This window comes from Lactuca serriola, chromosome 9 (genome assembly GCF_051521515.1).
Source record: "Lactuca serriola cultivar US96UC23 chromosome 9, Lser_US96UC23_V15, whole genome shotgun sequence".
Lineage (NCBI taxonomy): Eukaryota > Viridiplantae > Streptophyta > Magnoliopsida > Asterales > Asteraceae > Lactuca > Lactuca serriola.
Window position 1 is genome coordinate 55,642,618 of NC_136416.1, and position 12,807 is coordinate 55,655,424.

The 12,807-nt window shown below is 35.3% G+C and overlaps 1 protein-coding gene across 2 annotated transcripts; it reads left to right on the plus strand.

The window, feature by feature from the left end:
- Positions 1-3,265: 3,265 nt before the first annotated feature.
- LOC145072177 (putative lysine-specific demethylase JMJ16) lies at positions 3,266-9,698 on the plus strand. 2 transcript variants are annotated; one of them, XM_079018561.1, is made up of 13 exons: positions 3,266-3,662; positions 4,117-4,182; positions 4,700-5,021; positions 5,104-5,166; positions 5,241-5,318; positions 5,763-6,251; positions 6,866-7,087; positions 7,189-7,350; positions 7,429-7,797; positions 7,878-8,559; positions 8,635-8,738; positions 8,830-9,027; positions 9,167-9,698. In XM_079018561.1, exons 3-13 carry the CDS (start codon positions 4,737-4,739, stop codon positions 9,455-9,457), a joined length of 2,943 nt encoding a protein of 980 aa, XP_078874687.1. In that variant the 5' UTR covers positions 3,266-3,662; positions 4,117-4,182; positions 4,700-4,736; the 3' UTR covers positions 9,458-9,698. The 2 variants fall into 2 exon arrangements, with proteins under 2 accessions (XP_078874687.1, XP_078874688.1); XM_079018562.1 differs by having other exon boundaries at positions 4,757-5,021.
- Positions 9,699-12,807: the final 3,109 nt, after the last annotated feature.

Below are 12,807 nucleotides of genomic sequence, written 5' to 3' on the forward strand. Positions count from 1 at the left end.
TGATGGAAGGAGCCAAGGTTGGGAGTTAATGATGAATAAATAGGGTCCAAACTCTAAAGATTAGGGTTTGGGACTTCACCGCGTACGCCCAGCGTACTGGGCTCCGCTCCAAAAATCCAAAAGTGGCACAAACAGCCCCTCCCATCAACAAGTCTTACATTACAAGGACCAAAATGCAATAACTCTCAATATAAGGGTCAAATATGAAAGTACCTCAAAACAAGATGTTACAATCTTTCTTAAAGCTTCTACAAGTCAACACTCTTATATTCAATAATATCACAAATTGACTGTGAACATGAATCTTCTCTATCAACTTGGGAGCTAGCATCAGTGTAACCCTTTACTCTAAGCTATTCTAAGCTCCAAATATCAAGAACATGTCTAGTATTCCTTTTACATATTTGAGAGTGCTCTTCACCACCATCGAACGAGCTTCTACATTATTGATATGATATTAACTTGTCATGCTAAAGGCATATGATGTATCATGACTCGTTTATAATATAAAATTTGTGATTGATCCCACAATTGAAGCACACGAGAGTCTACTAATCCTATATAGCATGTCAATAGGTCTAGGATATTGAGCCAACTTAATCCTAAACCATGTTTCATAGGTTTTACCCCTGTTGGAGTCATGCATCTTGAATATCTTTTCTATGTACATACTTTTGATTAACCCAATGAGATTTCTAGATTTACCTTTACAAATTTTGATGCTCAATATTTTTGTTGCCTCTCCCATGCCTTTTATAGAAAAACAATTCCATAGCCAAGTTCTTTTAACCTTTGCAAAGTAGGGACATCATTTCCATTAGGAGTAAGTGTAATATCCCAAAAATACAAGTAAAAATTTTGTTTTTAGAACACCTAAACCACATTAATCATTTGTTCAAAAGCCAATCATAGTAAAATGTATCTCTCAAACATCATAGTAAATCAACATAGATAATGCAAAAATACTCTCCAGGAGATGCAGTGCAATCAAGCCGGACCCTTCCCTTTGGAACCAGAAGTACCTGAAAACATTTAAAACATAAATCGTAAGCATAAAGTTTAGTGATTTCCCCAAAATACCACATACCATGCATACATTTTCTATGGGCTACCCTCATGCTATTTCCCTGAAATGTTATGAGCTACCCTCATTGTCTTACATCCAAGTGCCATGAGATACCCCCATGGTCTTTCCCTGAAATGCCATGGGCTACCCTCATGGTCTTACGTCCAAGTGTCATGGGCTACTCCCATGGTCTTTCCTTGCAATGTCGAGGGCCAATTCCTGGTCTTACATACAATTTCCATGGGCTACCCAATGGTCTTTCTTGCAAGCATCACAAAGATAACCAACATACTATTTAGTATAGTGAGAAGACTCACCTCACAGTCGTAGCCAGAAAAACACTACTCACAAAGTCTTGACACTGGTACTACAAACCACCTATCAAAGCACCCAAATTCAAACCTTAGTCCATACCCTAAGACTATCAAACTGACCAAAAATCAACCAAGTCAAAAAGTTAACGGTTAAAGTCAACGACAATTTACCTCCACGTTGTGGTCAACCCATGGCCACATCGTGGTTAACCTATGGCCATGTTGTGGCTAATGAACTCATTCCTAATCCAAAACTCGGTCACGGTTGAACTTAGTTGCATATAATTTCATTGCCACACTATGATAAACACGCCACCACATCGTGGGAGAGTCCCTCCAAAATAGTCGATGAGTCCCTCATTGCCACGTCGTGGCACCCTTCATGCTACGTCGTGGCTACTCGCTAAAAATAGATTTCTTGCATAAGCTCTTAATTTGTTAAGCCTTTTTCTCAAGTTGCCTAGAAGGCTTTTAGGAACCCTAATGGTCCTTAAAAATCCAAACTTTATGGACATGTATGACCCATGCATGTCCTCAACCTAACCATGTCAAAATATGAGAGAAGTGACCTCCAACACATGCATGACTCCAAAAACCCAACCATCTTCTAGATTCAGTAGGTAACAAGCTCAAGGGACCTTGGTGAGCCATAAAGTTGCAAACTTTATTTCACTGGATCATTCAAAACACATCAAAGGACCCAAGCATGCACAATAATCATAAATCTACTAAGAAGGAATCAAAAAGATTAGATCCTAAAACCTTACAAATGGTCCAGAAGGTGATCTCAAAGATGGGGAGGTGTTGTTTGCTTGATCCTTGCACCAAATCTTCTTATTCTTCCCAAAAACACCAAAGATAAGCTCAAATAGGGGGAGGGGGGATTAGGGTTTGCTTCAAGACTCTTGGAGGTGATGAAGGCTGATGGTGGATGAAACCCTAGCCATCATTTCCTTTAAATATGGCCTTAAGTTCGAAATTTAGGGTTTTGTCCAAAAACAGTCACCACGTTGTGGCCAATATATTGTCACGTTGTGGTGACTAAATGAAATGTGTGCTTTCTAGTTTCTACGGGTCACACCACGTTGTGGTGATATCTCACCCACGTCATGGCCATCCAAAACTCATAATTTTCTTAGAAAATTATACCTGAAAATCTGGATGTTAGAGTTTCTCATCACCATACACAACAAGAAAGACTACAAAGCTCCCAATATACATTTATATGGGAAACCAAAGGAACATTGACATGTGTTATAAATTTTAATCAATCCACCAAACTAAAACTTAGCTTTAATACACCAATAACATCTAACAAATGGTTGATTTCTTTGTTTACATACGTAAGTTTGGGAGTTTGCGCCACTTGAACCAGAGTGCATCATTATTATTCTTCTGAATAAATAGTCCACCTTGGCGGTCACTCATGGGAAATGTACACATAGGCCTACAATCCAAAATGAATGTTTAAACAAAATGTTATCTAAAATCCGAAATCAGAAACATTGTGTTCGAAATGTCAAATTTAGGACATCATCATCACTTTGACAAATGATTCGGAAGCTGATAAATTTGAGTATAATGACATTTTGTGTGTCATTTATGTGATTACCTATTCTTTTTTCTTTTTTTTTTTTCTCTTTTTTTTTTTTTGGTCATTGATGTACTCAAAGATAGGGCAACTGCAACCTACAATGCCTTATCTTTTACTTTCCTCTTCGTATCATTAATCAATGAAACCGGCAAATGGGAGCCCATTGTATTGTATGTAACGCGATATTTTAGATATTGAAAGAAGATATGCAAGAATGTCTCCATCTTGACCGTTCATCAAATCCAACTAGACAATAATATTGTTGATTAAATTAATATTCTTCCAAACTCAAGAGAAGAAATAGTCGGAATAAAGTCTGAATTCCCTTCACGCAACCCTAAACCCTTTCAATCACACGTCTAATTGGGCCACTTTTCCAATTTCTCCCCAATTTATCGTCAAACTCCATTACTCCCTTGAAACAATGAGCAACTCCCATAGTTATCTTTGATAAACAAACACAAAAATATGTAAATCAAGAATCAAGATCTTTATCTAATTCATGCTTCCCTGGTAAACTTTGTGTTAATATGTCTTGGTTGGACAGTCTACCTGTAAAAGCATTAACTTTTTCCCCCAAAAACTAAAATCTTGACCAAACCCACTTCAATTTCCCCTTTCCCACTTTGATTTTCTTCATATCCATCCAAGAAAATTGGTTGGGGATTCAAAATAAATTCACAAACAGGTATAAATATAAATCTTCTTTTTTAAACAATTTAACCACATGCTTATTCCTCTTTATCCAAAGTATACATGTGTTGTGTTGCGTGTTAATTAGGTTTAAGGTATTATGCTATTTTTATGTTTTCATCATGGATATTAAGATGCTCTTGCAATTTGTTTTTCAATCTAGTGTTTTCTTGTCCCCTACAATGATGTAATTTTTGGTTTCTGTTTCATACCAATTTTGGGGATCTGACAAGTTTCAAGATTATAAGTCGCCTTTTTGCCATTATTAACCAATTATGGTTTTGTAACCTAGATTTGAGTGTTTGATGCTTGTTTGGTTCTGTTAGGAATCTGGGTCGGGTCGGGTTAGGCTAGGCTGTTTATTTTTGTTTTGATTTTGATTTTAATCTCAGTTTGATTAGCGGTTTTGCATGTCAAATTTACTGGTTTATTGTTTCTTTGATTTTTAGGGTTGATTGATTTTTGTAGCCATATTCAACATCAGGGTGTGAGCTGCATTTTGGGGCAAAGGATATGTAAGTTCTTTGAACTTTCTATTTTGCAAATTGAACGTTCTTGAATTGAAGATGCTTATATCCTATGATGATCAATATTTACAGTCTAAATCCATCAATATATGAATAATTGCATTATCAGACCTCACAAAGAAAACATAAATTTAACTTGATAACAAAAGATTCACCATAAAGCATTACCAAATTAAAGTGTTGTTCCAAAGAATTCAATAGTCTCAAGATTTGACATTTTGTCTTGTATTTCCTAAAAAGGAATTCAAGAATATCAAGATCTCACATTCTGTCATGTATTTCTTAAACCAATTCACGAATATCAAGATTTCACATTTTGTGTTGAAATATTTCTTAAAGGAACTCGGGAGTATCAAGAATTGACATTTAATGATGTATTTCTCAAAAGAATTCAGGAATTCAAAAAAAAAAATCAAGATTTGACATTTTGTGTTGTATTTCTTAAAGAAAATTCAAGAATATACAGATTTCACATTTAATATTGAATCCCTTATCTGATTACCAGAAAATCTTGAATACATGTTCTAACAAAGCCTATTGGGATGGGGACACAACTCATTAGGCATCCCCTCAAAGAAGAGAGCCTCAACATTCCATCAATTCCACCTGGTTTCGAGTCTTTTACACCTTTTAGAATAGACGATAATACCCCCGCATCCACAATTGGTTCTGCATTACAAACAGCAAAAAAAGAACAAGAAATCGTGCACCATGAGGATAAAAAAGTAAAAAGGTCTCTTAGGCGTAAACCAGGGATAAACTATGCTAATTTTGATTGCTCTTCAGGAGACGAGTCTAATTCCAAGACATTCAATCACATTCACATTGTAATCCCGTAAACTTAATTCTTATGTTTCTTTTTCCATTTTTCCATCTGTCCATATATTTGACACATTATTGATGATGCAGGATCAAACTTCAAGATCTCGTGGGGTTACACGTGGGTGTGAAAAGGGTAGCAATTGCCAAAAGGTTTGATCTTTTATTGTAGATTGTAAATCTTTTTGTTTATTCATGTGCTAAAGTTTGAAACTTTTTGTGTTTAGGTCACTGCAAAATGGCATCCGGAAGAAGCTCGGGTGCCTAATCTTTCAGAGGCTCCTGTTTTTTATCCGAATGAAAAGGTTAGGATTTAATGGAGATGTTCTTTGTGTAGTAAGTCAAAAGGAAACAACATATATAGCTTACCATATTAAGTGGTTGTTTCTTATTGACTTAATGAGCTTAATGGGTTAAGCACTTAATCTGGACAACTATACATGGATGTTTCTTTTCACTTAATCTAGAAAGAATGACTTAATGGGTTAAGCCATAAAAACCTGGCTTAATGTATTAAGAGTTAAGACACCATGTACCCTTTTTTGCTTTTTATCCTCCCGACTTCTCTCATGTTAAAATTGATAAGTATTGTGAAAATTGTTTGTTAGAACTTAAAAATGTAAGGGTACAATGGTCATTTAGTCTCATTCAGATAGTTTATTCGGTCTAGAAAAGAAAAGAAAAAACACCTTCAATTGCTTTACCCATACATGACTTAATGAAGTAAAGGGATTTCATTTTGTTTTCAGGAGTTTGAGAATACTTTAGAATACATTGCAAGCATCCGTGATAAAGCAGAAGTATATGGCATATGTCGAATAGTACCACCTTCATCATGGAAACCTCCATGCCCTCTCAAGGAAAAAACCGTGTGGGAAACTTCCATGTTTTCCACTCGTATTCAAAGGGTTGACAAACTTCAAAATCGGGATTCCTTGAAAAAATCTTTCAAACCAAATCATCACAAAAAGAAAAGAAGGCGAAGAAGCACGAAAGTTGGGGTTGATCAAGATCATGAGACACGTGGTTCTTTGAGTCCAATGGCTTATGATTTTGGGTTCGAACCTGGTCCAAGTTTCACTCTTGATGGATTCAAGAAATATGCGGATGATTTCAAAACACAATATTTTAGAAAAAATGTGGATGAATCCCATACTAAAAGATCATGTGAACCCTCTATTGAAAACATTGAGGGTGAATATTGGCGTGTGGTAGAGAAGCCTACCGAAGATGTCGAGGTAATTTGTAATTTTTACTATTCATTCACTTTTATCATCATCAATACCCAAATCCCATAAGAATGAGGTGAGAGAGATAGCAGATACTAGCAATAAAGCTGAAAGTAAAAAGGGGACAAAAGTAAAAAGTTAATATCTTATGAAAAGTAATAAAAGAAAAAAGTAGCAGATACTAGCCATAAAGCTGAAAGTAAAAAGGGGAGAAAAGTAAAAACTTAATATTGTACGAAAAGTAATAAAAGAAAAGAAATAGCAAATACTAGCAATAAAGCCGAAAGTAAAAAGGGGACAAAAGTAAAAAGTTAATATTGTACGAAAAGCAATAACAGAAAAGAAATAGCAGATACAAGCAATAAAGCTGAAAGTAAAAAGGTGACAAAAGTAAAAGGTCAATATTGTACAAAAAGTAAAAGAAGAAAAGACACTAGGACCTAAACTACTCTGCTACCCTGATTTTAAGCCTCCACACCCTCCTATCGGAGGTCTATGTTACTTGTAAGTTGTAAATATATATATATATATATATATATATATATATATATATATATATATATATATATATATATATATATATATATATATATATATATATATATATATATTTTTCAATGTAGGTGCTTTATGGAGCTGATTTAGAAACGGGAACATTTGGTAGTGGTTTTCCCAATATGCCCTCACAAGTTGAAGGTGTGGATGAAAAGTATTTAAAATCCGGTTGGAACTTGAATAACTTCCCAAAGCTTCCAGGTTCAGTGCTCTCATATGAAACTAGTGATATATCGGGTGTTTTGGTTCCATGGTTGTATATAGGAATGTGCTTCTCATCTTTTTGTTGGGTGAGTTAAAACATATAGCAACAAACTTTCATTAGTTTATTCTAACTTATAATAGCATATTAGCATCTTTACTTTCATTTCATATTTTCATCATATTTCAGCATGTTGAAGATCATCATTTATATTCAATAAATTACATGCATTGGGGGGATCCAAAAATATGGTATGGTGTTCCAGGACAAGATGCCATTAAATTAGAGGAAGCTATGAGAAAGCATTTACCCGATCTTTTTGCACAACAACCAGATTTGCTTCATAAACTTGTAAGTCATAGGATTGAATGAATCTACATTTTTTAAAGAAAACTTTTCAGAATTTTAAAAGTTCAAGAATTATTTCAGGTGACTCAACTTTCTCCATCAATACTAAAATCTGAGGGGGTGCCTGTGTATCGATGCATTCAAAATCCTGGAGAATTTGTGTTGACTTTTCCTCGATCATATCATTCGGGATTCAACTGTGGTTTTAATTGTGCTGAGGCTGTGAATGTGGCTCCTTTTGATTGGTTGCTTCATGGGCATAATGCAATTGAACTTTATCGTGAACAGGGGAGAAAAACGTCAATTTCTCATGATAAACTCTTGCTTGGAGCTGCAAGAGATGCTGTAAAAGCTCAATGGGAAATGAATTTGCTTCGAAATAATACACCTGATAACCTAAAATGGAAAGATGTTTGTGGGAAAGATGGGATCCTATTGAAAGCACTCAAGGTACAATCTTTTTTGTCATATGTTTGTTATCTATATTATGTTATAGAGTTTTTGTCTTACAAGATTTTTGTTGTGTGTAGGAACGTTTGGAAATGGAACGTGTGATGAGAGATTATCTTTGCAAAACTGGTCAAAAAGCGTTAAAAATGGAAGCCACTTTTGATGCCACAAATGAGAGAGAATGCAGTGTTTGTTATTTTGATTTGCATCTTTCAGCTGCAGGGTGTCACCATTGTTCACCTAACAAGTATTCTTGCTTGAATCATGCAAAAGAATTTTGTGGGTGTTCATTGAACTCAAAGTTTTTCCTTTTCCGTTATGACATGAGTGATTTAGGGATTCTTGTTGAAGCTTTAGAAGGCAAATTAAGTGCAATTTATAGATGGGCAAAACTTGATCTTGGACTCATATTAACAAACCATGTCCCTAAAGATTTGGGTATGATAAAGTCACCATCCAAAGAGCCTTTGGTTGTGAAAAATAGTGATGATGTTATTATTCTTAGTGATGATGAGGGTGAAAATTCCATCAAAAAAGACGAATCTTGCAAAAGTGATACACTACAAAGTGTGGGTGACATCACTCGTGGGTCCCACCAAGAAACAGTTTCCTCTCAAAACAATCTTGAGAGATGCAATAGACGTAAAGGTCCTTGTATTGCTAAGGTTGTTAGAAGGTTAAATTGCAATGTTGAGCTTCTTGAATTTGGAATTGTGCAATCGGGAAAGTTATGGTGTGATAATTGTGCCATTTATCCTAAAGGTAAGTTTTTTCACTTTAAAAAGATTATTATATCCTGCAATAAAAATGGAATATTAAATGTTTAATCATGTGCAGGATTCCGGAGTAGGGTTAAGCATATAAATATTCTTGATCCAACAAATACATGCTACTACATTTCAGAAATCTTGGATGCAGGATGGGATAGACCTATATTTATGGTATCAAGAATCGTTTTTTATTAATAAATAAATCTTGCTTTTTTCACTCAAACCCTTAATGGAAACTGATATAAAGATTGTTTCTTTAAAGGTTTCTTTGGAGAATTGTGTAAGTGAAGTGTTTATCCATTTATCAGCTGTGAAATGTTGGGATATGGTGAGGGAGAGAATTAATCAAGAAATCTTGAAGCTTCATAAGTTGGGAAGATTAAAGCTTCCACCTTTACAACCTTCCGGAAGTCTTGATGGCATGGAAATGTTCGGTTTCTCCTCCCCTTTCATCTTACAGGTAATCTTGAATGTTCAGTTTCGGGTATTATAATTGTCTTTCACTACTAATCAAATGTCAGAAGTACCCTTTAATGTTCACAAACACAAGATTTTGAGAAAACATTGAATTGATGATTTGTTATAATGTTGTTTAACAGGGGATCCAGTCAAAGGATAGGCATCGGATGTGTAAAGAATACTGGGAATCAAGGCCTTTTCACACTCAATCCCATGATGATATATCTGGGAATTCATCTGTAAATATTGAAGATCAAAGTAACTCAGGAGATGATACCATTGTTTCGGGTTTGTTCAAGAAAGCAAATTTAGAGGAATTAAACGTGTTCATGAGTGTTTTGACTAAGGATGATTCAAATCAAAATAGGGTTATGAGACTTCTCAATGAAGAGATTGTGAAACGACTGAGACGAATAAAAAAAGGCTCATGAGTGTTTGGAGCAATGAGGTGATTCAACATCTTATCAAAATAGGGTAATGAAGAGATAGTTAAACAACTGACATGATCTGACTAACGTTTTCTTGTTTTGTGAAATGTTTCAATCTTGTGTAGTTAGTTAGTGGTTAGAATAGGGTTTTGCTGTTAGTGACAATGGTAGATATCATATTTTTGTTGGGTGTTGGGTTAACTTTGAGAAATTTGAATTCTTCGTCAAGTCCTCGTTTTTTTGAGACTATGGTGTTGGTTTCTTTGACTTAAGAGGACAAGCTTCAATATTTGACTTGATACAACCATATAGCACCAAACTATAATTAATATCAACCTTTCTTCTGTCGTCGAAATTGTTTTTTAATAGTTATAACACAAAAAAGCTTCATTTTTTTTTCTCAGATAAAACCTGGTTTTTCTGTGAGGACATCTACAATTTTTTTTTTCAGAAACATCATTATTGTTGCTACATCATCATTTCTCAGATGTTCTATCATTTCTCAGATGTTCTGAGATCCATCAAAATTTATGGCTATTTTGGTGATTGGATTAATTTTTTACTATCTTTTGCTAAGTGATTGTAGTTAGGCTTGAGCCTTGGATCGAGGTACACTAAAGGTTATTTAATATGGAGACTTAGCCGAGCCCGGTCCCAAAAGCCTCTAACCACAACAAGTCCTTGCTTAACCGGTCCTGAGCAAGACTCCACTCCCTTAACCGGATCTTTTGTTTTTGGGTTATTGTCCAACAAACTTTAGTATATTATGGTTTAAATGGTCATTCGTGACTATTTTTTTTGCATTTTAAGGACATGAACTTGTATTTTTAGGTTTTAAAAGGTCATTTTGGAAAATTTGAAGGGATCACCCGGTGACACCCATCCTAATCAACAAGTTTAGATGCCAACTCAATTGCCACGTGTAACACCTAATGTAATGCTTTCTTTAGAACCCAAATTCGATCAAATCCCTTACCGTCTTTCGTCTTCACCTGCTCTTGGCTCCGATGCCGTCTTCTTCGGCTCTGCCGCTGTCTTCTTCGGCTCCGGTGATATGTTGACTCTGGTAGAGTCGAACACCAAGCATAGAGTCTTGTATGGTCAAGATCGATTGAAGGCTTAGTGTGGATAGGATGCATTCCTTATTTTTTCAGGGTTAGGAAATCCCATCATTGTTTTTTGTTCAAACAAAAACTCATATCGATCTTTTGGTTAAAACCAAGTTCATCCCTGTTTAATAGTTGTTAAATAGATCTAGAGAGAGAAACTAATGAAGATGAAGACCGGTGAAGATGAAGAAACTGATGTTACCTTGATGAAATCAAACTCCGATCGATTTCGTCGCCCCTTTCCTTCGCTAATCATTGCTATCTTCGTCTTCAAGGGTTTATCAACCATCGTAATGAGTAATTTTATCTGTTAGGACTGAACTCGTTTATAAAATCGAAATGTTTGCTTGAAATCAGTATCTAAAATCGATTTTTTAAGTCGAAATGTTTCTTAAAATCGATTTCTAGAATCAACATGTTTGTTTGAAATCGGCATATGAAATCGATTTTCTAAATCAAAATGTTTGCTTGAAATCAGTTTCTGAAATCGTTTTTCTAAGATTTTTGCTTGAAATCAATTTGAAAATCAAATTGTTTTCTTGAAATCGGTTTCTAAAATCCTAAACTCCTATTTTCTTCCAGAGGAACCGGATGTCGGTGAAGGCAGTGAAGATGACCAAGGTACACCTGATTAACATCTCTAATCTTTTTATCGTCTAAATCTGTTTTATCTGCATCTCCGTCGTAATCATCGTCAAAACCCATATCTCGTGAAGTTGAAGATGATCACCAAAAACCCATCGATTTATGTGTACCCAAATAAGAGGTAGTGGTGTTGTGATTTTTGGAGGTTGTGAATCAGTGGTGGTTTTGCTGCTATCAGAACTCACACAAACATACAAACACACCTGGTAACCCACACAAACACACACCACCAACTTCATCATCTTTCATACCACCATCACACGGGAAAATCCAGTCACCACTGCCACCCCCTTCTCTCTGTTTACACCCACCACCACATCATGAAATCTCACCTACACTTTCCAAGATTTTGGTTTTGGAATTACAACATAGGAGAAGTAGATCGCGTTAGCGACGAAGAAGAAGCTCCATTGTTACTGTTCGTAAGCCCTCACGTCCTGATGTAAACTAATGGATTAGTTCTATCTTCGTGGCAATTAGGTTTTGGCTTACGTGGCAACGATGAGTCAAGTCACCACTGAGTCATTGTTGACTCACCTGCCTAGTTGGCAATTGACAAGGCATTGTAACTTTCGAAAATGGGTAAAGGTACCAAATTAACAGGTAAAACACAAGTCCGTACCTTTAAAGCCAAAAAAAAATAAAATCACGAGGGACCATTTAAACCAATATACTAAACATTGTTGGGCTACAGTGATAATAACCCTTTGTTTTTCTAAAACTACTAAAAATAAAAAAGTGGGATAATGACTTAAAAGGGTAATATATTTTTCGATTTATACACATTTGATCACTGAGCTTTTTTTTCGTCCATATTTACCCATTCAACTTGTTGAACTATACACATTCAGTCATTATGAACAACTACTTCAGGTTAGCCGGGAAAAATGATTTAATAGAGTAATATATTTTTTTATTTTGTATACATTTAGTCCTTAATATTTTTGTACACATTTAGTCCTTAATATTTTTTGTTTCAAAATAAGTCATTTTTGTTTTTGTACACATTCAGTACTTATGAATGTTTTCTTTAGGTTTTTCTCACGACATCTTATGTGGGACAATCATTGATGAAGTGTGTGGGGCTGTTGATGTTTATGTGTAATGTCTCATTTTCACAACCAAAAAATTTCATTTTTAAATAAGGCAAAACTCCCAAATTATAAATCCATTATTAAGAAAAAACGTTTATTCCAAAATACATTTATCGAAAATTAGAGTAATATAAGAAATGCGTAATCCTCAATAATGTTGATCAGTGTGTACATTGATGTATTTGCCTTCCCACGACCAACGATAGAACCTGAAAACATAAACAACTGGGTAAACACAAAGTTTAGTGAGTTTCCCCCAGAATACCCAACACAACAAACATATTATCATGCATAACATACCCACACTCATTAGATTGTTATACCTTGGCCCAAACAGTCATCGGACTGGAATGCCAACATGCAACAGGTCCAATCAGTCATCGGACTGGAATACCGAGGGTTTGTTGGCATGATGCCTTAATCCAATCGCTCTTCTCGAGTCTTCGTACCTACAGCTTATAGCTGTCCCGCACCAGGTATCTTGGTCTATAACATATAGCAGGAC